The sequence below is a fragment of the Nicotiana sylvestris genome, chromosome 9 (assembly GCF_000393655.2).
Source record: "Nicotiana sylvestris chromosome 9, ASM39365v2, whole genome shotgun sequence".
Lineage (NCBI taxonomy): Eukaryota > Viridiplantae > Streptophyta > Magnoliopsida > Solanales > Solanaceae > Nicotiana > Nicotiana sylvestris.
The window spans coordinates 33,809,905-33,836,417 of NC_091065.1; the positions used below are offsets into that span (position 1 = coordinate 33,809,905).

Genomic DNA, 26,513 nt, shown 5'->3' on the forward strand with positions numbered 1-26,513 from the left:
CTTCCGTCGTCTACCATAATTGTCCTAACATCAGTATCTAAAATTCATAAAATAATGATAAGTGCATCATTGTGAGGGAAAGACAAACCGTCGGCATCTGACTCATCGAAGATAATACTTTCTTCGAGTCCGTCATACTGTTCATTAGTGATTGATCTTTTGAATTTGTGAGTGGCGGTGAATTTGGTGCTGTTTATGGAGGTATATTCACTGCCACTAATAAACATGTTGACAGTGTGAGCTACTGAGAGCGGCTTCGTTGGACCTGGAGTTCTCGACCCCTTGCTAAGGTGTTCCTACCTTTGTCGTTGAGTAATTCTTTGAGGTGTCCTTGCTGCAGCATGTTTTCCACTTCCTGTCTCAGAGCGTGGTAATCTTCCATATTATGTCCACGTTCTTGGTGGAATTATAGAAGGCATCAGACTTCCTGGTGCTTGGGTCAGACCTCATCTTTGGTGGCCACTTCACCTTTGTTCCGAGCTTCTCAAGTGCTTAGACTACCTCGGTAGGTGACACACAAAAGTTATGAGCAGATAATAAGGGGGCATACCTCGATCATTCCTGTGAGTGGTTGATATTGGCCTAGGGGGGCCCTTCGTAGCGGAAGGAGGGTATGGGCGCCCTGACATAGGTTGATGTCGTTATCTGCTTGGCCGTGATACTGGATGGTCTCTCCTCGTATTGTCCCTACATTTTATTCTAGGTTCAGATTGTATCGAGATGAGTCGTCGAGTTGTCGTTGAGGTATTCGTCGTCTACCCTGACCATGATACAACAAGCATTGTGGATCTCGTCCCAAGTGGCCGGTGGGTACTTCATCAACCGAATCAATAGCTTTCTGGTTGCCCTCGAACCCTCTCTACTCAGCCCATTCTGAAAGGCTTCTACAGCCATTCCTTTGGAGATGTTGGGAAGAGTCATCCTTACCCTATTAAATCTGGAGAGGAAGTGCCTCAGTCCTTCCCCTGAGGATTGCTTGATGGTGAAGATGTAATTCACCCTTGTTTCAGCTTTCTTGGCTCATACAAGCGCCGTTACAAACTTGTCGGCCATTTCTTCGAATGTTTCTATGGAATAGGCTGGTAGCTGCAAATACCATGTCAACGCCCCTCCCATGAGGGTTTCACCAAATATTTTGAGAAATATGGAGGACATCTGCTCTTCAGTGAGGTCGTTGCCTTTTATGGCGGTGACGTAGTGAGTTACATGATCCCCAGGGTCGGTCATTCCGTCGTAGATTTGGAGATATGTGGGTATCTTGAAAGTATTTAGTATGGCATGAGGAGCTGCTTCCTTTCTGTATAGTTGTTCTATAAACCTACCGATGTCTCTTTTCGGTAACAACTTGGGGGCACCTGGTATTTTTTATACCCATTCTTGGTGCTCCTTCATTTGTTCCTTGAGAGTCTTGTTCTTGTTTTCCATTTCCTCCATTCTTTTTAATACGGCGGCTAGGACGTTGCCACCTGCACTGTCAATTATTGTCTGAGTGCTACTTGAATTAAGAGGGTTCAGTTGGTCATCTCGTTCATTCCTGTGTTATATTGCATGGATCGTCGTGGTTTCTGTTGTCGTTCGTGGGGATTGTTTACTCATCACGCTGACTAGAGTGTCAGTCAATCATGCTTCAAGGAGCTTTTTCATAGTAGGTGGTTCCCCCTTTCCCGTGGACGTAGAGGACCCCTTCCTATTTGGTTTGGTTGTGCTGCAGAAAAGTGTAGGTGACTTCCCTAATCTAGGGGATGCCATGAGGGTCACCTCTTCATCTCGGGTGTCATATTCTTCGTCGATGGCGCTCATAAGGTTGAGCGGGATGTTGTCCGTTGGTTTCATTTCGTTTCCTTGGATACCTGCCATGGAATCTTCGTACACACAAAGAAAAAGGATAACCTTTGCAGTTTGTTAGATTAGCAAGTCACGTGAGTTATAGATCTGATGGAAACTAAACACTTGACTGAGAAATCTCCACATGTGGCGCCAAACTGTATGACTCAAAATTTATATCTAGGTTTTTATACAATAAGGTTTATAATGATAAGGGTTAATCTAAGTCAATATTAATATTCAAGTGATAGATCTAGTGTGTTTACGCCGCACGTGTGTTGTTGGATAACAATATCTTGGAGCAATAATGGAGTAATAAATGATTCAAAAATACGAAAGAAAGCAATAAATGATAATAAATAACATTTAAGTAAATAATGGAATAAGGTTCACTCGACAAGGGTGAGATTCCCAATGATTCTTCTGACTTTGATGTATAATGACAAGCCTTTGAAAATTTCGATTCTTCTTGAACGGGGGAAGAAAAGATAGATAAAGAAGTAAAAAGGTAAACTTTGTATGTATATGATAAAGAGAGAATCTTCAGAGAATGTCAATATTGTTCTTTACAAAAAGTGTCCAATCCCATTTCTATAACTACATCTCTTTCTATATATAAAGGGTAAATGAGCCACAAAACCCAGTACAACGGGTAGGATCTCTAGGGAATATAAATCCTGGAACTAGCCGTTAATGCATGCCGAGGAGGGGTGCTCGTCCTCATCCTCGTCTTTTATCGGACCACCTCGACCTTTTAAAATGAGATTATCGTATCCTATCGACGACACATGGCAGCCTCCAAAGACTTTATTTCCGTTGACCTGGTCAACACATGACATGAAGTTTTTCGCCTATACAATTCTTGGACCCAATTGAAAGCTAATTCACATTCTTTGACAAAGGGTGGGGGTAGGGAGGAGGAAGGAAGTTTTGGTTAGAAACTCGTGAGTGTGAGTGTTAATTAGGGCTCATAATGTAGGGATTGTTAATAATTTTGTCAAGTTAGTTTAATACAATAAATAACAGATTGCTTTTCTTTTATTCGTGAAAACTAAAGTTGAGCTCGATAGTCGACCTGAACATGGATTACTGAAAAAATCCTTGTAAATGGGTTGAGGGCTTGAGAATGGCATGAGCAGATGAAAGGAATTTTAGCTGCATTCTGGAAAGATTTTTTCCATGAAAAAAATGTTTTCATCCAATTATGTACTTTCTGTGTTTCAATTTAGATGAGATAGCTTGATTCGGCACGAAGTTTAAGAAAAAAAAGTACTCCTTCCGTTCCAATTTATGTGAATTTGTTTGACTGGGCACGGAGTTTAAGAAAAAATGAAGACTTTTAGAATTTGTGGTCTTAAACAAGTCAAAAAGGTGTCTAGAGTATTTGTGTGGTTATAAAAGCTTCTCATTAAGGGTAGAATTGAAAGTTCAAGCTAAATTATTTCCAAATTTAGAAAAGGGATCATTCTTTTTGGAACGGACCAAAAGGGAAATAGATTCACATAAACTGGAACGGAGAGAGTAACACTTTTGAAACTTATGGTCTTAAAAGTTTAAGGAGTAAAAGCTTTGTGTAGCCATAACATTTGTGTGGTTATAAAAGCTTCTCAGGGTAAAATGAAAGATTTAAAGTTAAATTATTTCCAATTGTAAAAATATGTCATTCTTTTTTGAATGGACTAATAAGGAAATTGTGTCATTTAAATTAAAACAAAAGGAGTATGTGAGTAAACAATTTAAAAAGTTACTCACATTTTCAAATTTGTTTGGCACTTTTTTGGTTATGCTTCACAAAAAATCAAGCAATGGTGTAAGACACTTCATATGGAACCACAAAAAAATGACCCTAAGAAAATCGAAAAATCAGAAAAAAAAATTGAGATCCAAAAACTCGAGTTTTGTTGGTTTGAATTGGTTTATAGATATAAAAAATTGACATAATTAATTTGATTTGGTAAATAAAAAATGCAAACCAACTCGAGCTGTGCACAACCCTACTCAAGGCCATGACTTCTAAAATTATATTTCTCTCGTTCTAGCTACTTATTTGATCAGTATAATTATTTTTTTTGCTTATGAATCATAAAATTTATTATTTTATCCATATTTTTATTCTTTTGTACAATCGCACAAGTCGCTGCCATATTCTCTGGTTATGGGGCAATTTGAGACATAAAATAAGGGATAACAAGTGTTAAGGGGCCGTTTGGTACGAGGACAAATTATAAATAAATTATAATGCAAGAATTAATTATTTAAGGATTGGTAATGCATGTATAGTAATACAAAGATTGATTCTTATTGGGTATTTAGGTTTATTGTACCAAAATTGGTATACAAGATATTATTTAAAATATTTATTTATTTTTAAACTAAAAAGCAATGAGTTTTCAGTTATACGCCCTTGGTTGGTGGTATAAAATAATACATCAATTAGTGGTAAAAATAGCATGGGCTAGCCAGTTTTCGAACTAGTCATTCAAAAATAGCCAGCATTTGCAAAGTCATTCAAAAATAGCCAGCATTTGCAAAGTCCTTGAAAAATAGCCACTATTTTGAGTCCCAACATAATATACTGGAGATTGGTACACCTGTGTATGAACTTCCAACATATTATGCTGGAACTCCAACATATTATGCTGGAACTCCAACACGCGAAAAGTTCTAGTATATTATGCTGGATCGGTATATTATACTGAAAATCCAATATATTATACTGGAGTTCCAGAATATATACTGGGGTATTTTTCCGGTTTTTGAACAGTGTTTTCGTTCAGATTTATCTTCACATGAAAATGGCTAAATTTCAATTACTTTTGAAACTGTGGCTATTTCTGAATGACCACTTGTAAATCGGATTATTTTGAATTCCTCCCCAATTAGTGTATTAATTTATACAAGGATTAGTTATACATGATTTAAAATAGAAAACGAACATTGGATAAAGTGATACCAAATTATATACCGTCATTATTTCCCTTATACATCATACAAACAACCCCTAAAAGATCATATAAGTCATTCAACGGGGTTAGCACTATATTATTAGTTTAGATGCTTTGAAAGTTTGTTATAATCCTTCAATTATGTTTGCAACTTTATTGTTCCAATTTTAGATGTCTTTGTTTAGGTCAGAAGTAAAAGCCCTTATCCAGAAAAAAGTCAAGAAGTAATATCAACAAAATTGAAGGAAAACTGAATAAGAGCAAACAATGACTAAACTTGAACAGTGAGAGGTCAAGAAACGAAGTACTTTGACATGTACACTCCAGTGCCCTCCTGTAGTACTGATCTCTAACCTCTACACAGGCTCTTTCCGATTCCCCCCCCCCTTTCCCGTCCCCACTCCCCAACTCACAGTGCACTTTTTGCCCAGAAAGAGATTGGGACTGCAGAGTGTCAAAGCCATTGCAGATTGGGACTGCTGTTACTGCGCTAGGACTTGCGATCATAGAATACATTGCCAGTACTTGAGGGGTTACCATGCATGTTAACTGCTGTGCATTTGGGTTCTGGTTCAACACTCTAATCGCTCAACTCATTATCAAGAAAATTGAGATCAGAATCATCATCTGTAGCTGTACCAGTATCGTCAGGATTAACTTCTAGAGGTTCTGCTTCACCAGCTAAAGTTACCATCTCCAATGATCCCTTCCTTGAATCTGCATTTCCACCATCATGGTCCATGAAATCATTCTCATACTCACCCAGTTCCATTTCATTATAAAGCACTTCCTGCAATATAATCCAGTTGATAAGATCACAGAAGTAACCAAAAGAGAAGCTGTGTCAAGAGAGGGAATTAATAAGTTAATAAGACGAGAACTGAGAGCATTCTAATTTGCTAAGTGACAATCAGAAACCCTCAGCAATCCTCATCCTACTTCAAACAAAAAATTCCTAAACAAGGGTGCAAAATAAATAAATAAAGGGGATCATTTGCTGAGTTTCCCATTCCCCACCCCACCTGACCACTATATTAAGTTTTTATTCTTCCTACAAGCATATTTAAATTCTTGGATGATGTTACAGCTCCATACCAGAAGATGCAACTTATTACATGAGGCATCAGACCTAGTGTATTACTAAAAGAGAGGCATCGGCAAAAGCAGAAACACTTGGGACTTATCAATGAGTAGCCACTTGAAAGGATGGGGACACAAAAACAGCAGCTAATTTCTGTGTGGTATGCACTAATTCCAAGGGTAGATCTTGAGCTAAAAATTACAAAGAACAAAAGGAAACTCAAAACTAGATGGTTGGACTAATTTTATTTGTAAACTAAGTCCTCCATTCCAAAGAAATCGGTAATACAAAAATGTCTATCTCAATGGTAATGCAGAGTTGTCAATAAAGCAAATTGTCCGACTACTGTCATCAATTGAACACTTCAGAGCAGAAAGTTGCTTAATTAGTACCTCATCGTCTTGCAAAACTGGTTTCTCTGACTCTACAATCCAATCATACAGCAAATTTTCTTGCAGAACACTATCGAGGAAAATTGGATCATAGGACATTTTCCTTATCTGACGATCCCTAAGTCTCAGGTTATAGTGGACGTATTTGACATCATTTAATCTTTTCTGTGCTACACGGTTGTGCCTCTGACTGTGAATCTGATCATATAAACTCCAATTATGCTCACACCCAAAAGATGAACAAGTCTGACTAAGTATTCGTACAGCTATACGTTGGAGCTCTAAACAATTTATTCCATGTTGTTGCCACCAAGCAGCTACAAAAGCATATTTACTGTCAGTATAATTTGCAGTGGGGAGGTGTTTTAGATTGTTATCCACATAAACTGCGGAGAACAATTTTGTGACATTAGAACTGATAGAATGATTACTCATAATATTTACCAGGATTAAGCTCCGTTCTGGTGCTAAGTGCCAAATCTGTTCCAAAATCAGCTTTAGCAGAGTTGAAATCTGATATCTGAAAGATCACATCAAACAAATAATTACACACACAAAATACACAAAGAAGTTTATCATCCAAATGGGAAGGGTATGAAAACAAAAAAGGAATCCTCACTTGCATGGATGCAGAAATTCTTCTTGCATTGTCTGGCTCCAATCGCACAATGCATGCATTCAGTCCACGTACAACCTCTGGATGCTACAGTACACACACATTCAGAAAAAGGTATAACTGAAGTTGGACTGAAAAAAATTCCGAAGTAAGAGTTCTCTCCTACCGGAACAAAATCAGGACGATACCGGTATGATGGATTCAGAAAGTGTGCTGCTAGATAGAGAGGATGATGAGACAATGAATTCCAGTGGCTGTCTATGATATCCAAAATGTTCCGATATTTGCCCTCATCGCCATTATGATTGGTTTTGACAGCAAGTTTTGCCTGGTATACATTGTTGTAAATGAAGGGTATTGAATGGCTTTCGTTACTATTGATTTTGTGAAGCACTTCTAAAATGGGATCCACTGATTTCCTAACATACTGCATTTTCCTCCAGAAGGTGGCATTTAGGACAATTTTCTCCACCTCTTTACCATCTTCCAGCTTTGAATACCGGGACGAAAGCCATTTATTTGACTGGAACATCCTCTTAAGACCATTTCTGTGGTCCAACAAGCTCTGAACAGTAGTGAAGGTTGAAGAATATCGAGTAAAAGAGGGTTTTAAGAGTTCCTGTCCAGCTGTAAATTCTTTTTTCATGAGACTTAACAACCAGAAACTATTGTAAATGAACTTGGTGATTTTTTGGCCTTTTTCCATGCATTCTCTGACCCATTTTATTTTCACAGTGTCTTCAAGGATGCGATCAATACAATATGCAGCACAAGGAGTCCAAAATAAATTCCTTCTTTTCTCTTCAAGCATCTTTCCAGCAGCTTGATAATTCGGATTATTCTGAGTTATCACCTATGTATATATATTTTGCATACATAGTGAGGTAGGAGAGTCAGGTGATGCAAGATCAAAACTTAAGAAAAAAAAATGAGATGGAAGAAAGCAACACCTTACCTGCACGACATTTTCCTCGCCCATGTCTTCCACCACTCTGTCTAGCAGCTTAAAGATATATGTTGCATCTTCAACTACATCAGTGGCATCAACCGAGCAAACAAAGTACATACCATGGGGACAAGAAACCAGAACATTGATTAAAGTTCTACCCTGTGTATCTTGCCAACTGTCAGCCAAAATAGAACAACCTGTCACAGCCCAGGAAGCTTTGTACTCAGAAAGATAATTTCTGATGGATACGATTTCATCTTGTAGAAACCGTCCAGATAATACTCGGCTAGAGGGTCCTACTAGACCTTCTCCATATTGACCAACCAATTCCAGCATTTTCTGAAAATAAGGAGAGCTTGCTGCATGTGGAGAAATTCCAGCATGATAGAAGAACTTGCAAATTGAGGATATGACTTCCTTGCGGGATTTTTTATTTGAACATACTTTCACATGTTTTCCAGAAGCTTGAAATAGAGACTTTGGCTCTCTTGTACCCAATGTATCATACTTTGGCCTTTTTAACAAAGATTCAGACCCAATACCAGGAGACATTCCTTTGAAACTTCTCCTACAGCCTCTGTCCAGTCTTTTATCTCCAATCAAAAGTTTTTCATTACTCATATGGTGGTGTAGTGCCTCTTCTTCTTGGTCTTCGTCTTCCTCTTCATTATCTGAGTTCATATAGAAGGATGATAACTCTTTAGTATGAGGGCGTCTATGCCTCCTTCCTGTACGATGCCACTTCATGTTCTCTTTTATTCTAAGATATACTTCCTCAGGAGCACTCTTACAGGGTGCAACTTCTCCTGGTATTCTCGCTAGATGTTGCTTAAACCGATTGATACCTCCACTGACTATTTTTTCACAATAGTTGCATTTTACCTTTTTCTTCCTCTCATCCTGAGGGGCACCATGTTCCCAACCAGGATCAACATACCCAAGTGATCGAAGAGGAGTCAAATTTATAACCAATCCCTTGTCATTCATCAACTGCTTCCCTTTACTTCTATACCCTATGTGATCTTCCTCCTCGGCATCATCACTGGCATGAAAATTTAAATATGCTTGTTCATCATATTCAACATGCCTTGGCTTCTTACTTAATCGACACCCTTCTAGATTTTCTCTCATTTTCAGGCATACATCCTCAGGAGCCTTGTCACAATAGGTTACCTCACCAGAGACTCGCGCTAAATGTTGTTTCAATCTGTATATCCCACCACTTACAACTTTCCCACAGTAATTACATCGAACCTTCTTTTTCCTCTCATCCTGAGCAACACCATGCTCCCATCCAGGGTCTACATAGCCAGTCGATCGAAGTGATGCCATATCTCCAACCACTTTGAGGTCTCTCTGTTTGTTTTAGTTGAATAGCTATCTCCCTGCAGGACAAGAAGCAGAAAGGGTATGAAAGGTTATCATACCTACTGAAACAGATGGTACAAATGTGGGACAGGGAATATCCATAAAGAAAGATAGAAGGATAACAGAGTGTACACACATTCGAACTCAAACTTAATCTTTACATTATTCACTTTTTATTAATAAGTCCAGTATAGTGCATATACACTATTTATGTTCTTGCATTTAAAGCGTCGGCCGATTCAACAATTTGACCTGAAGGACAAACTGGAGATATGTCATATTTTTTGCTAATTGCTATGCTACATGTACATCTGAGAGACGGGAAGCTCCATCTCCATACAACAGAAGGCTGGAAAGTTAGGGCATTTGAGGTTTCATGTCTGTCGGGAAATAAAGGGCAACTAAGACACTGTACTGGCCTTTCTTATTAGTCCATCTCACACAATTAGGATAGCAGTGGCATAAGAATTGTCATGGGCTGCTTTCCAGACACGCCCCATGACCCCTTGGCCGCGCCCCATGGCGGCCTAGCAAGCCTCGCAATGCCTAGCGCCATGGTCGGCCCCGTGGTCTTGGCTGCGCCAAGTGACAAGCGCGCATGCGCCTCTGTCGCTCCACCGATGCCTCTCGCCAGCGCCCAGCGGCTGGCCAATGACAACAGCGCCGCGCGCACTGACAATGTCGCGCGCGCAGATCCTGATGCATCGCCAGCGCCCAGCTGCAGGCCCATTCCAGCAACGCCTCGCGCACAGACCCTGATGCCAAGCACCAGCGCCCAGCCTCAGGCCAACACAACAAGTGTCGCGCGCGCCCACAGCACCGCGCGTGCAGACCCTGACCCGCAAGACAAAGTTGCTGCCATCGGACTTAGTTCTACATTGTAATAAACTAAGTCCTTTTCATTGTAATTATAGGCTAGTTTACATCATTTTCATTCAGTGTGCTTCTACAGCTTTATTAGGACTAGTCATCTAATCTTGGTTTATTTTTTTAAAGTATTATTAGGGGGGATCAAGCAATCAAACATTTTCAGTAATCAATTTTTTGTACTGGTGTCTCTCCCCCTCGACACCGCATCTTTTGCAATCAGCATTTCATTCATCAAAAAAAATCATCATCATCATTCAAAACCCAATTCTCGCTCAGCTTCCGCAATTGCTCGTAACATTGGTTTTCCCGCACGGCACTAACAATCTAGTCTAGCGTGCGGAGGGGAACTCATTGGCGGACAACAACCGCACTGACATCAGTTGCTTAGCCTTACGTTGCCCTTCCAAAGAACATCAGGAAGGCGTTGCGTAACAGTTGGTATCAGAGCCTAGGCTCGACATCGGACGAGGGAACACATTTGCCATCATCGCGATTTCTGACCATGGTGAATCATGGGAGCGCCTGACATCCCTAGAAGAGACGGTTGACCGATTACGACCCATCGTGGATACGGTGCCAGATCAAAACAACAACCTAATGCAAAGGTTGGACGACCTGGACCGCCGAATGCGGCAGGCGGAAAATGACATTGCAAACATCAGTCGTGACTCTGAGGATGACCGACAAACGACAGCCATTGAAACTGCCAATATTCATGGCAAATTTGAGGACCTCCAACAGGAGCGTGCTGACGATTTAGCCCATCGGCAACAAGAGTCAGACAGACTAACTGCCATGCAGCAAACCATAGACGACTTGACAGGCAAGCTCAATGTTGTCAATGCTGCCCTACAGAGCCTACTTCGAGGAGGCGACAACCACATCAGGGGTGCAACAAACCTCACCCCCATTCCACAAAAGCTTAAGATACCGGAGCCCAAGACATACGACGGATCCCGGGATGCTAAAGAAGTGGAAAATTTCATCTTCGACATCGAACAATACTTCGATGTCGTGGGCCATTTGGAAGAATCCAAAAAGGTAGTAACTGCTGCCATGTATCTTCAGGGCGATGCCAAACTTTGGTGGCAGGTCAAATACGAAGCCATCAAGGCCGGTGAAGATACTCTCCAGACATGGGATGAATTGAAGGCAGCCCTACGCCTGCAGTTCTTCCCCGAAAATGTGGAATACAACGCAAGGAGAAAGCTACGGGAGCTCCGCCACACCAGATCAGTGCGGGAGTACGTGCGCGAATTCTCCGCACTCATGCTAAATATATGCGACATGGGGGACAAAGACAAACTCTTCGCATTCATAGAAGGTTTGAAACCTCATGCCCATATGGAACTACAGAGACAACGGGTAGACACCCTACCCAAGGCCATTCAAACTGCAGAATGTCTTGCCGATTATCATTTGGGAACTCAGAACGACAGGCCCCAGCTGTCTGTCCGAGGGGGATTCAACGGGAACCATCCCAGCAATGGTGGCCCAAGCAAAAGTGGGGGAGATCGGAGTGCATCCAAAACTAAGACTCCTCCCTCCAGTAGCAACAGTGCTGCATCCATCAACAACAATCAGGGGAGAAAGCCTCCCTCAGAATGTCGTCATTGCGGCGAGGCACATTGGAACAATGAATGCCCAAACATAAAGGTCAATGCTCATCAAACTGTCGAGGATGAGTCAAATGAATCAGACACATCAGAAGAAGACCAGGTAGGCGCCTTCAATGCAATTGTTGGCTCTATCCCGCATGCCTTAGCGGGGACCAGTGCATGTCCTCCTAAGAAAATCTCAGTCCCAATCACCAAGAAAGGGAAGGAAAAGATGGACGAGAGGCCTCCTAAACAAGCGAGGACCCTAATGTTCGTCGAATTGAAAGTGAACGACAAGCCCCTTCACGCCTTGATAGACACGGGTGCCACCCACAACTACTTGTCATCAACACAAGTAGAGCGCCTAGGTCTTGTTGTACAAAAGAGCAAAGGCCGCGTCAAGGCTATCAACTCACCACCTCAGACATTGGGTGGAACAGCTACAAATGTCCCAGTGAAACTTGGCCCATACAAAGGAAGCATCGACCTGCGCATCGCAATCATAGATGACTTCGACATCATAGTGGGTTTGGAGTTCATGAGGCAAACCAACACCATACCGGTACCATATGCCAACATGCTCCTGATGATGGGAGAAAACGGGGCCAAGCCCTGCACCATACCATGCTTTCCCATAAAGATGGCCGCTGAAAACATCTCGGCCATGCAGTTGGAGAAGGTAGTCAACAGACATTGTTAGCGGAAACGTAAAAGAAAGAACACAAGATTTAACGTGGTTCGGATCAAAATAATCCTACGTCCACCAGAGAACAATTGCCCTTTTAATATTAACAAAGGAAGGGGAGATTTCCCAATTACACTTAAGAGAATTTCTCTCTTAACTCTCTACTCACTACAATGTATTGTATTATTTTGGGATGATTTCTACAAGTGAAGGAGTGCATCTATTTATAGAGGTAAAGACCTCCTCTTGATGTCATTGGTGACATCAAACTACCTCCTCTTGATGTCATGGGTGACATCAAAGGAGGAAGCTTCCTCCTAGCATCCACACCAACTCTTTCCACCAACTCTTCCAATTGGCATGCCATTGTTGACTAAACATAAACCAACATTTTCAGCATGCCATTGTTAACTAAACATAAACCAACATTTTCAATCTCCACCTTGGTTTGCGTTTCGAGCGTGTGAACAACTCTGGCCAAAACTTCTAAGCTTACTGGGCAACCCCGTTGTAAGAAACAAGAAGAATCAAACCATTGTTGAACATACCACCTCCACCTAGCAACTGTTCTCTTCGGAGTTGCATCAGTTGATGCACACCCCCGCCAAGTCCTTGCAGTGTGCAAACTTAGCGAGCGGGACTATCTTGGTCAACATGTCTGCAGCATTATCGTCTGTGATAACCTTCACGACCTTGATAGTTCCCTCATCAATAACATCTCGAATAAAATGAAATCTGACATCAATGTGTTTAGTGCGCTCATGAAATCTCTGATTTTTCATTAGATGAATAGCACTCTGACTATCACATCTAAGAGTTGATTCCAGCTGAACCAAACTCAATTCCGCTACTAAACTTTTCAACCAGATAGCTTCCTTTACCGCCTCCGCTGCTGCCATGTATTCTGCTTCTGTCGTAGACAAAGCGACAATCGACTGCAAAGTCGACTTCCAACTGACGGCACTGCCAACGAGGGTAAAGATGTATCCAGTTGTGGACCTTCTTCTGTCAAGATCTCCTGCATAGTCAGAATCCACATAACCGAGAATTGAAATACCTGTACCACTTTTTCGAAAGGTAAGACCAACACCAGAAGCTCCTTTGAGATATCTCAATATCCACTTGACAGCTTCCCAATGCCTCTTTCCTGGGTTGGACATGTATCTACTTACCACACTTACAGATTGAGCAATATCTGGACGTGTGCATACCATAGCATACATAATACTACCAACTGCACTGGCATAAGGAATCTTTGACATATGCTCCACCTCATCCTCAGACTGAGGCATTTGTGACTCTGAAAGTTTAAAATGAGGAGCTAATGGTGTACTTACAGGCTTGCACGTTTGCATATTGAATCTCTCGAGAACCCTTTCAATATACCTCTTCTGAGAAAGATGTACAACATCGTCTTCTCTTGAAATCTCCATACCAAGGATTTTCTTTGCAGCTCCTAAATCCTTCATGTCAAATTCCTTACTCAATAGTTTCTTCAAAGCATTTATCTCTGTAATGTTGTTAGCAGCAATAAGCATATCATCAACATACAACAGTAAATAAATCATTGAGTTACCAGACATCTTCTTGTGATACACACAACTATCAAATGCACTCCTTGAGAATTCATGTGTAGTCATGAATGCATCAAACCTCTTGTACCACTGTCTAGGGGATTGCTTCAAACCATACAAAGACTTCTTTAGTTGGCATACGTGATCTTCTTTTCCCTCAGCTAGGAAACCTTCAGGTTGATCCATATAGATTGTCTCTTCTAGATCACCGTGTAAGAAAGCAGTTTTGACATCAAGCTGTTGAAGCTCCAAGTCAAATTGTGCAACCAATGCTAGTAGCACGCGAATTGAGCTATGCTTCACGACCGGAGAGAAAATCTCATTGTAGTCAATTCCCTCCTTTTGGCTGAAACCTTTTGCAACCAATCTCGCCTTGAACCTAGCATCTTCCACTTCAGGAATTCCCTCTTTCTTTCGGTAGACCCACTTGCATCCAACTGTCCTCTTCCCCTTTTGTCTTTTCACTAAGACCCATGTCTGATTCTTGTGAAGAGACTCCATCTCTTCAGTCATGGCTAACCGCCATTGTGCGGCATCCTTGCAAGAAGTTGCTTCAATATACGAGGAGGGCTCCAGATCTTTAATCTCTTCTTGTGCAGCTACGAACGCATATGCAATCAAGTTTGCTTGATTTATAAGGCGTTCCGGTTCTCGTGTCTGCCTCTTCTCCCTCCCCTTCGCAATTGTGTATGGTTCATTGACAGCAAGTTCTTCAACGCCTACATCTTCTGACTCATCTTTAACCTGAGTCTCTTGATCCTTTTCCTTGGCAAGCTCCACCGGAAGCTCCACCTGCTCGTTGTTCTTGTTTCCTGAAAACTCCACGGAAACTTTACGGGGATCAAGTATAGAGGATTCATCGAAGGTGACATCTCTACTAACTATAAATTTGAGTAAAGACAAACACCAAAGTTTGTACCCTTTTACTCCATCCACATACCCTACGAATATGGCCTTCTTAGCCCTTGGTTCAAGCTTTCCTTCATTAACGTGATAATAAGCTGGACACCCAAATACTCGTAAGTATGAATAGTTAGAGGGTTCACCTGACCATACCTCATTCGGAGTCTTAAAGTCAATTGCCGATGCTGGAGATCGATTGACAATATGAGCAGCAGTGTGAACTGCTTCAGCCCAAAATACTTTGGACATTTTGGCTTGTAGGAGCATACAACGAGCCTTTTCAAGAAGAGTTCTGTTCATTCTCTCGGCAACTCCATTCTGCTGTGGGGTATGCCTGACAGTCCTATGTCTTGAGATCCCATGAACCTTGCAGAATTCATTAAACTCTTCATTGCAAAACTCCAAGCCATTGTCTGTGCGAAGATACTTGATTTTCCGCTCCATTTGATTTTCAACCAAAATCTTCCACTCTTTAAATGCTTCAAAAGCATCACTTTTTGCCTTCAAAAAATACACCCAAACCTTTCGTGAGAAATCATCAATAAAAATGAGAAGATACCTCTTTCCGCCCTTCGATGGAAGTTTAGAAGGACCCCATAAATCTGAATGGATGTAGTCTAGCACTCCTCTTGTCTTGTGTTTGCCAGTGCTGAAGCTGACCTTCTTCTGCTTCCCTAGAACGCAGTGCTCACAGAAGTCAAGCGTGCTGATCTTCTCACCTTCCAAAAGTTTACGATTGCTCAACATCTCCAGTCCACGTGCGCTCATATGACCCAGTCTCATGTGCCATAGTCTTGCCTTGTCATCATTAGATAACTGCACTGTAGATGCATTTGCAGAGCCAACAATGGTGCTTCCGGCCAATGTGTAAAGGCCGTTCTCCAGCTTGCCTTTCAGCATGACTAAAGAACCTTTAGTCACCTTCATAGTTCCTGCTTCGCTCATGTACCTGTAGCCTTGTTCATCCAGAGTACCCAAGGAGATCAAATTCTTCTTCAGATCAGGAACATGACGGACTTGTGTAATAGTCCTCACGATTCCATCATGGCAGCGAACCCGAACTGAGCCAATGCCAACTATTGCACAAGTTGCATTATTGCCCATTACTACGGTTCCTCCACTTTTCTCGTAGCTGCTAAACCAGTCTTTTCGGAACGTCATATGCAGAGTACAAGCAGAGTCTAACACCCATTTGTTTTCATAACTACTATTATTATTACACGATGTTGTTAGTACATAATCATTATCAAAATTATGTACCTGTTCAACTGTAGATGCACTCGCCTTTTCCTTGGACTTTGACATTGGGCAATCTCGTTCAAAGTGCCCCTTCTTGCCACAACCCCAACACTCTGTATTCTTCTTGTTCACACGAGACTTTGATCTGTGCTTTGATTTGGTCTTTCCCTGTTGGCTAGTCCGGCCTCTTACAAAGAGGCCACTTGCCTGGTCATCTCTATCTCCTTCAATGTGCCTCCGCACATCACTAGAGTTAAGTGCCTGCCGCACTTGCTCAAGCTTGATAGGCTCCTTGCTATACATCATTGAATTCTCAATATCACGATATCCTGAAGTCAATGAAAATAGCAAAGCACATGCAAGCGTCTCCTCCTCCCTTTTAATTCCTGCAATCTGTAAGTCCATGACAAGTTTATTAAACGCATCTAAATGATCTTGTAACGAAGTACCTGACCCCATCTTAAATGTGTGAAGACGCCGTTGTAACAACATTCTTGTTGTCACTGATCGGTCTTGGTATAGCCCTTCTAGCTTTTCCCACAACTGTTTGGCCGTCTCTTCGGTACCCGTACTCACTTCACAAAGCACGTTAGGTGCAAGGGATAGTTGGATTGCACTCAATGCATCCCCTTCAATCTTCTCCTTGTCGGGAGCTGATATATCCGTAGGATACTTTCCGTCAATAGCATGGATTGAACCTTCCCTCCGCAGTAACGCCATCATCTGGATCTTCCAGATATTGAAGTTGTTGCGTCCATTGAATCTATCAATTTCAAACTTCATGGAACTCATATTTGCTTGTTCTTTCTCCTTGGATCGTTAAAGAATCTTGTCGCTCTGATACCAATTGTTAGCGGAAACGTAAAAGAAAGAACACAAGATTTAACGTGGTTCGGATCAAAATAATCCTACGTCCACCAGAGAACAATTGCCCTTTTAATATTAACAAAGGAAGGGGAGATTTCCCAATTACACTTAAGAGAATTTCTCTCTTAACTCTCTACTCACTACAATGTATTGTATTATTTTGGGATGATTTCTACAAGTGAAGGAGTGCATCTATTTATAGAGGTAAAGACCTCCTCTTGATGTCATTGGTGACATCAAACTACCTCCTCTTGATGTCATGGGTGACATCAAAGGAGGAAGCTTCCTCCTAGCATCCACACCAACTCTTTCCACCAACTCTTCCAATTGGCATGCCATTGTTGACTAAACATAAACCAACATTTTCAGCATGCCATTGTTAACTAAACATAAACCAACATTTTCAGACATAAACCCCTGGTTCCGGCTACCCTTTGCAGCAACAATCAGCCATCATGTCACCGGCATCAAAAGACTGGTGACGCTCCTCAGCGTGTGAAGACTTGTCAGCCATACCACAAGGACAAGACGGATCACTCATCACAGAAGGGACCCTTGCAGCCATTACATGTCCCTCAGAGACCATGGGAAAGTGTTTCCTCAGATTCATCACGGGATTGCCCCAAGTCGGTAATCTTGCATCCATCATGGCTGTCATAGATCAGTTTTCAAACTATGCAACCTTCATAGCAGCCCCGCAAAACGCATCAGCAAAAGATACAGCTCGACTCTTCTTCTCGCACATTGTCAAACATTGGGGTCTGCCCAAAGACATTGTTAGTAGGCGCGACTCACGCTTCACTAGCAACTTTTGGACCCATCTCTTCAGGTGTTTTGGGTCAACATTGAGTCACAACTCAGACTTCCATCCACCATCGGATGGCCAGATAGACCGGTTCGAAGACATGCTGGAGGAATATCTCCGCAACTTTGCAACCGGATCACAGAAACATTGGGTGAAGCTCTTGGATGCTGCTCAATTGTGTTTCAATTCTCAAAAGAGTCATCATACAAACAAAAGCCCTTTTGAAATTGTTACCGGACAACAACTGCTTCTCCCGCAAACGGTGAATGCATCAACCATGCTGAAATCTCCTCGAGCTGCCAACTTCTCGAGCGAATGGGAGCGCAACATGGGGATAGTGCGGAGCTATCTCGTCAAAGCCCAAGAGCGGGCAAAAAGATTCACTGAACAAAATCTTTGTTTTGCCCAACATCAAACAGGGGACAAAGTAATGCTATGCATCCCAAAGCGATACTTGTTTGCAGAGAGGACCCATGACCCTCGCCTGCAACAAAAATACATCGGGCCCCTGCCCATTGAAAAACGCATTGGGAAGTCCACATACCAGGTAAAAACTCCATCCTAGTGGAAGATCCATCCAGTCTTTCATGTCAGCCGCATGAAATCATTGCGTCGCTACAACAGCAAGCTCACAGAACAGAGGGGCGCAGACCTCCCATCCAACCACCACCAGAAGCATCATCATCATCATCATCATCATCAGGCTCGGAGGACGGTGCCAACTCAGGTGGGGGAGAATGTCGTGGGCTGCTTTCCAGACACGCCCCATGACCCCTTGGCCGCGCCCCAAGGCGGCCTAGAAAGCCTCACAATGCCTAGCGCCATGGTCGGCCCCGTGGTCTTGGCTGCGCCAAGTGACAAGCGCGCATGCGCCTCTGTCGCCCCACCGATGCCTCTCGCCAGCGCCCAGCGGCTGGCCAATGACAACAATGTCGCGCGCGCAGATCCTGATGCCTCGCCAGCGCTCAGCTGCAGGCCCATTCCAGCAGCGCCTCGCGCACAGACCCTGATGCCAAGCACCAGCGCCAAGCCTCAGGCCAACACAACAAGTGTCGCGCGCGCCCACAGCACCGCGAGCGCAGACCCTGACCCGCAAGACAAAGTTGCTGCCATCGGACTTAGTTCTACATTGTAATAAACTAAGTCCTTTTCATTGTAATTATAGGCTAGTTTACATCATTTTCATTCAGTGTGCTTATACAGCTTTATTAGGACTAGTTATGTAATCTTGGTTTATTTTTTTTAAGTATTATTAGGGGGGATCAAGCAATCAAACATTTTCAGCAATCAATTTTATGTACTGGTGTCTCTCCCCCTCGACACCGCATCTTTTGTAATCAGCATTTCATTCATAAAAAAAAATCATCATCATTCAAAACCCAATTCTCTCTCAGCTTCCGCAATTGCTCGTGACATTGGTTTTCCCGCACGGCACTGACAATCTAGTCTAGCGTGCGGAAAGGACCTCATTGGCGGACAGCAACCGCACTAACATCGGTTGTTTAGCCTTACGTTTCTCTTCCAAAGAACATCAGGAAGGCGTTGCGTAGCAGAATTCATGAAACAAAGAAATCAGGAATAAACTCTGATAACCAAGCATCATAGAAATGACTAAGTTGGCGCCAGAACCAAATTTTTTAGTTGTTTAGTTTTAAAAAAATAACCCAAAACCAATCAAATAACACCAAAACCAGTAGGTCAAGGTTTTAGGAAACCAACCAAACCTCTTTTTAGCCCAAAACTGGCATTTTAAGTCGTTACTGGTCCTCCCTCTAGCCCCACCAAGCACCCATAATTCAAGGCCGACTTTTTTCTTCTCCTCCCTCCCCACCCCATTTTGTTTTTCTCTCCCCTTCGTTCAATCACAATAGTTGGAATTGGTTTTTTTCTCTTTCAGCTATTCATAAGTATGCTTAATCAAGTGTGCTAAAACATTTTAACCCTATGAAAGTGTCTTCAAGTATCATAGAGTAGCAGTAATATTTTTTCGAAAGTTGGACTTTAGAACAACAAAATCAAAATACAACACTAAACCCGAAAACACATAATTATTTTCTGAAAACCAAATTGACAATGATTCTCCCGAAACCAATTCCTATATCAGATGAAAACAGCCCCCAAGATTTTTACAAATTCTTCTATATTCCTCGAAGCTAAAACACCATTGGAAGTCCCACAAGTAATGCACATATGAAAATAAAAGATCATACAAATATCCTACAACCTAAAAATTTTGTTTCTTCCAGACATGTGCTAAATAAGGAAATACAATAGATGCTAACACCAGTTACATCATGCATGCTAGCATGAGACCACTATCTAAATATGACAGTCACTGATATTGAAGGAAAAAAGAATAATCAAGTTAAGCCCAATAATGAAAAAAAAGCAGAAATTGAATGATGAAAGATCTGTATAGACTTTATTACAATTTGAGGAAAGTAATAGAACGTGGGAAAAAGTTCGTCTGGGTGGAAAATGAGCTACTCTATTTACAAAATCGTCTCTTTAGCTTTCAAGAATGAATGGGGTAAAATTTTACCATGATTTGTTCAAAAGAAATTTTAATATAGATAATGTATAGATAATGTCTTAAAAAGCAAAAAAAAAAAAAAAAAAAAGATGTAGATAATTCCATGTTGTACAGCTTTTTCAGGTAATTCGTACACATCAAAATATTGGTCAACTAATGAATTTATCCACAAATTTATCCATGTAAAATTTCACCAAGGAAATGGGTCAAAATGAGACAATTCAAAAGTGAGTTTCAGATTCCATCAGTTAGCAAAGGGTCAGTTAGCAAAGGGCCAGAAAACTGATAAAGATTCTTTTTGTTGATAGTATAAACAGAGAAAGGAAGTACCACCTGATCAGCCTGGATAGGGTGTCACAAACCTAATTAGCGCTAGCGGGTTGGGCATCCATAAATTGGATACATAAAATCGAGCTAATTGGAAAATTAGTTATGGTGATTTTGGCAATATGGAGAAAGATAAGTAATATGAAGTATGGCTCTTACGGTTTGGACAAGATTCTCACTTGGAAACAGCCAACAAATACAGTTTAGACTTGATGTATGGTGTGATAACACCACTTTGGACATGTTGTCTATTACGACTAACAAGAGGGTCCTAAAGAAATGGAATACAATTAACAAGAGAGGTATGTTAGAAGAAGCGGAGGATTGGGAACTCAAGGAGGTGGAGGCTAAGCCCCCCGTTGGGCCATAGATTTTGCCAAGTTTTATCCAAAAAAATTTGGCAAAATATATTTGTTTATAGATTTTATCCATGTTTTGGAAAATTTTGGAAACAATTCTCAAATCTCAAAACTAGCTCTAGACCTGTTTTTGACCCAAAACATCATTATTGGATTTTTTTAACAATTTCAATAATTACCCCAAACTTTTGTATTTTATAAAAAGCCCACCATCTATTATGACCCAACTAATCACCAGCTAATTACGGTCATTTTTTTTTAAAGGTAACAATTACTATCATTTTCTTTTGGACTGATGGATCTTGTAACATTATTGCAATTTGACGAATTATAGTGGCTAGTAATTGTATTATTAGCAGTTGATATTAAAATATCGGGTTATGGTTTTACGATAGTGTATTATGTAGTTCATTATAAAAATGATAATTTTGTGTCACCTTATCTATGCTCAGGACTATGGTTTGTGATAATGATAATGAATGACATAGATGAAGGTTCTGCATATACAAGATTAGCAAGTTTGTTTGCAGATTTTATAGTTTTTAGAACTTACGGGTATAAATCACATTTCATGTTTTTTCAAAAAAAAAAGTGAAATAGGTTTTGAAAAATTATGTCCAAATAGAAATTCATCTTTAAACCAAACTTCATCCAAATCAGATTTTTTAAAACAAATTTAGGAATCTATTGCCAAACGCTAGCTAAGAGTATAGTCAAATAGTTTTGGGAGGATGATAGAATTATTTGTGGATGGATAGCTGAGAAATGGCTCACCTTAAAATCTCACTACTGTCATTTGTTCAATGGAGGTGAATTTAGACCAAAGTGGAATTTTCCGCGGAGATATAGAGCTCCAAGGAAAGTGGCATTATTTTTTTGATAATTGTGGTGTCCATGCCAGCTTTCTCGTACCTCAACTAGGGGTGGCAAAAGTGGCCAAACCCATTTGACCTGCCCAACTCGCCCAGGTTTTAATGGGTTGGGCATGGGCTACTTTAATGATGGGCTAAGTTTGGGCACGTGACTCTGTCTGAGGTGACCCACCTCTGTATCTCTGAGTCTGCTGCTGGCCCTGCTGCGCTAGGAGTGCCTCGGAAGTAACCTGAGTGCTATCTGAGTAGTCTAGACTGACCACGACCATGCTTGCCCTTGCTCCCAGATGGAGCACCACCCATTTATTTTCAGTCGCCCAAATCAGCCCATGATTTCAGCTCAAACTGACTCGTGAATAGCAATTGTCCTTTAAAGCTTCTAAGGATGTATTTGGTATGAAGGAAAATGCTTTTTCTAAATAAAAAAATCGGAAAATATTTTCTAGTGTTTGGTTAGAGAGTCAGAAATATTTGCTAGGAAAATAATTTTCTATGCTACTCTCATCAACCCCCTCCATCCAAATCCCCATGTTTCATGTGAAAAGAAAGTACTCACTATTAAAAGAAAGTACTTATTTTCTTGAAATGAAATGAATACTTTTTCTACAACATAAATAGAAAGTACTCATTCTGTAAAACAAAAATATTTTTTCTACATCATGAAAAAGAAATTATTTTGTTGAAATGAAAGAAATACTTTTTCTACAACATGAAAAGAAAATACTCATTTTGTGAAAAAGCAAACTCTTTTTCTACAGCATGAAAGGAAGTACTTGTTTTGTTGAAATAAAAGAAAATACTTTTTCTATCGCATGAAAAGAAAGTACTCATTTTGTGAAAAAAAATTTCCTACATCGTGAAAAGAAAGTACTTATGAAATTAAAGAAAATACTTTTTCTACATCATAAAAAGAAAACACTCATTTCATTGAAATGAAAAAGTAAATACTCTATCTACAACATTGAAAAGAAAGTACTCTAAATAATATTTCTATGGGGTGGGAGTTTGGGGGTAGGGTGGGGGTTGGGGTGGTAGAAGGTGGGTTTGGGATGGGTGGGAAGTTCTAATTTTGCTATTTTTTTTATTATTCTGATCTTTATTAGTATTGTAAGATAAACAACTATCAAATAACGTTCTAAATCTAAATTGAGGACAGAAATCATTAGGCATGAATTGACATTTATTCCAAAATATAAGACAAGGAGCAACATGAAAAAGGAAAAAAAATATATCATCATCATAAACCATTCTACAATGATATTTACGAAAAATAAAAATAAAAATCATTGTTATATATGTGGACTATATTTTATATGTTTAAAAGTTGAGAATATTACAAATATTTGGGTCAATTTGGGCGAATTAGGTTACAACTCATTGTTTAGCCCATCTTGACACATCCCTTCTTAACCCAAGTGAACTTTGGGCAGGGTTGGACAAACCCAAGTGAACTTTGGGCAGGGTTGGACAATGACTCATTTAATGAATTAGCCGATCTTGATCAGCCCAAATACAGCCCATTTGCCACCCCTCCTCAATTGCACCTGTTGCCTCCCACCAGCACAAGTATTGGGGTAACTCTGTCCACCAAAGGTTTAGGCAGATAAGAAGAAATCATCTAGCAAGGAAAGTGGCATTTTCGCGTGGTGTACAACATGGAATGCAATTTAACAACCGACACTTTGAGGAAATAAAGTTTCATAATCGTTACGTGTTTTTGCAAGAATCATGGGAAAAACATAAACCACATATTCTTACACCGTCGCCTTTACACGGAATTACAGGTGTTAAAATTCTTTATCTTTAACATCAGTTACCTTGTACAATAGGATCCACCATAGTGTGACATTGTAACAAATTATTATACAACTGAAGTTATTAGGTGTCTCTCATATCATATTTAGGTGAAGACCTATGAGAATTGTGAGAACCACTAAGATATAACGACGACTTGATGAATACAAGACACATCTTAGGTGTCAAACGCAATACATATGATATTCATCCAATGCGGAACAATCTTACCTAGGAACTTGACAGTTCTAGTATACTAACACTTCTAACATTCTATCCAATGCGGGACAAGCAACATAGACTAGTAGGCATATGATATTTATCTCTACAAGACTCTTCTGATATCATTTGAGGAATATGAGAAGAAAAAAGGTTATATTGATGACTTGATCAGTTCAAGACATACCTATTTATAGGTATCAACCCCAATGCACGTACTACATTTGTTCAATGTGAAAAAATTTCCACGCCTAAGAACTTGACACTTCCAATATTCTAACACTATAGATTCGTGTATCCAACCTTTAATGTAACCAAACAAAGATCTGCCATATAGATTGGGATGTGGATATAAGTACCTCCTATGAGTCCTTAAAACCTCTTATTTGTCTATGTTTGTATCCATATATTTCTTTTTTTGATGAGTAATAAAGGAATATAATTGATGTGAAACAAACCAGCATTAAGGAAATGTTGGGCCAGTGTTTGTATCCAAACTAAAAGTTTAGAAAAGAAGGAAAAGAAAAGGGGAATATCTTTTTTTTGAGAATGGTAACATGAAAAGGGGGATATCTAGCAGAATAGAAATGTATGTATGAAATTGAATTCCACTCCTTATCCAACTTCTAGCTTGAGCGTATTAATCTGGTTATTTTCCTTGTGGCTATCACACTTCCACCTTGATTCTTAATCAACCGGCAGAACTAAGATCTATAGAATTTGAATGACAAAATGAACCTTTTCAAAGAAAATGAAACTTGCTTCAGAAAGGACATAAATTCACTTATGCCAGAAGGAAAAAGCAGGAACTTATGGAGTTTTCACGTAAGATAAGGTCATGCAAATTTAATGTTCCACTACAGAAAGCTTCATCACCGAGGAAAAAAAAAGATAGTTTACAAGATGAAGCAATGTCCACTTAATTTTGCAACTAAAAGTAATGGATGCTAAAAGCTTACAATGATTCCTAATTCTCTTGAGAGCTTCAGCACATCGAGTCCAACTGGATTATTCTTGCCCTCAGGAATTATTGTCTTCATAATATACCAGTCCAATTGTGCCTACAAATATCCAGAACGGACAGATTCAAGATAACTAAATAATGGACCTCTAAAATTGATTATGAAAGCTAACCACTACCTACCTTAGGACGTTCAAACTTCTTACCAGGAATACAATGTCAATGACATTTGCCAATCACTTGCTAAGATAAACCATGTATTGCCCACTCTAGATAACGCCTGGCAGATACACTTAACATTCTAACAAATGTAGAATACAAGTTTCTTTTTTCTTTTTTTGTAAGAACACATAGAATACAAGTCTTGCTCATTTTGTTTCCAAACTTTCAACAATATTAAGCTTAACACATCATATAAACAGAAGAGAAGAATGGAAGGTTGCTCCATGTCTACATTCAACTCAGTCAGAAGATCACTTGAAATTTCACTGGAGCAAGGACAAGGAAACCCGAAAGCAAAACAGCAAGGAACTTTTGCGCATGCTACGATGATGCTATGTCACCCTACCTTGCACCATACCAGACATATATAATCTCAAGTTTTACGAATGAAAGAGAGTGCAAAGTCAGCAACTTTACACTAATGTGCGCCAACCCTCAACTCCAAAGAGAGACTCTAAAAACATATCAACACTGACGATTAAATGGGGTTTTTATTCAGTAAAGCCTATAAGCACGCAACCACAGTTGCTTTTGAACCACACAACTGCAACTGGCTGTTTTTTTTTCGCTTTTTCTTTTTTTGAATGACCGAAAAATCTGTCAGGGGCCAACCCTTAGGACCACCTGCAGCCTTTGAAACTCGAAGATAAAGGGAACACCCCCTACCCTTCTCCACCTAAATACCAGGCTTACTTGCATGGTGCAGGGCTCGAACCTGTGACCTAAGTCACAAGTCTATCAACCTTTACCACTTGAACTTAGCCTAGGGGCAAAAGTAATGCGACTGGTGTTCATCAACCATTACTAAAAACTTCAGCGAGGAAAAAGGTGTTCAGCAAGGATTTTCTTCAGTGAGCTTCGCAAACATGTGTCAATTGACCTGAACGACAGATTTGCATCAAAACTTACAAAATTTGTTGAAACCCCCTGTCTCACCCCATTTGCAGCTACTGACTCATGTGTGGAAAAATTCGCCAAAGAAGAACACATTCAGTAAAGCCAAACAAGAGAATATAAAGTGTAACATGCAATTTTAATAAGATAGTATATTCAAGGCCCTACATAAAACCAAGAACTGAGCATATTTATAACAGAAGCATAGCCGAGCTGTTGCTAGCAGCTTCTTTCTTCACAGAAACAATATGATCTTTTATAGGGTTTGGAGCAATCAGATTTCGAAATCAAGAAACATAGCAAATTCTTCGCAGATTTGAAGAATTACCTGAACAAAATCCCCAAAACTAGCATTTCAGAATAACGGACACCAAGAAAGCAAAGAGTTGAAGAGAAACCGGCGGGGAATTGTTGCTAAAGAAAGAAAAATGAAACGCTTTTGGGTGCTGTCTTGGCCTGAGGTATGTAGTGGTGGATCGTGTGTGGGTGGGGCGAAACGAGCTGGATCACCTTCAGTGAGAGAGAGAAAAAGAGAGACGGGGCGATCAGAAACTATTACTCTAATATCACATTTTCGCCCCCCAAAACTGTACGCAAACATATACCTCAGGGTCGT

General features: G+C 40.4%; 1 protein-coding gene across 5 annotated transcripts; it reads right to left on the reverse strand.

Annotated features, from left to right (window-relative positions):
• Positions 1-5,152: 5,152 nt before the first annotated feature.
• Positions 5,153-26,513, reverse strand: LOC104224296 (uncharacterized). 5 transcript variants are annotated; one of them, XM_070155917.1, is made up of 9 exons: positions 26,226-26,513; positions 24,988-25,061; positions 24,780-24,881; positions 7,814-9,192; positions 7,025-7,711; positions 6,862-6,945; positions 6,687-6,762; positions 6,243-6,559; positions 5,153-5,559 (listed from the first exon to the last, which is right to left on the reverse strand). In XM_070155917.1, the coding sequence occupies exons 4-9, from the start codon at positions 9,137-9,139 to the stop codon at positions 5,350-5,352; spliced, it is 2,700 nt and encodes an 899-aa protein (XP_070012018.1). In that variant the 5' UTR covers positions 9,140-9,192; positions 24,780-24,881; positions 24,988-25,061; positions 26,226-26,513; the 3' UTR covers positions 5,153-5,349. The 5 variants fall into 5 exon arrangements, with proteins under 5 accessions (XP_070012018.1, XP_070012019.1, XP_070012017.1 ...); XM_070155918.1 differs by having other exon boundaries at positions 24,965-25,061; XM_070155916.1 differs by lacking the exon at positions 24,988-25,061.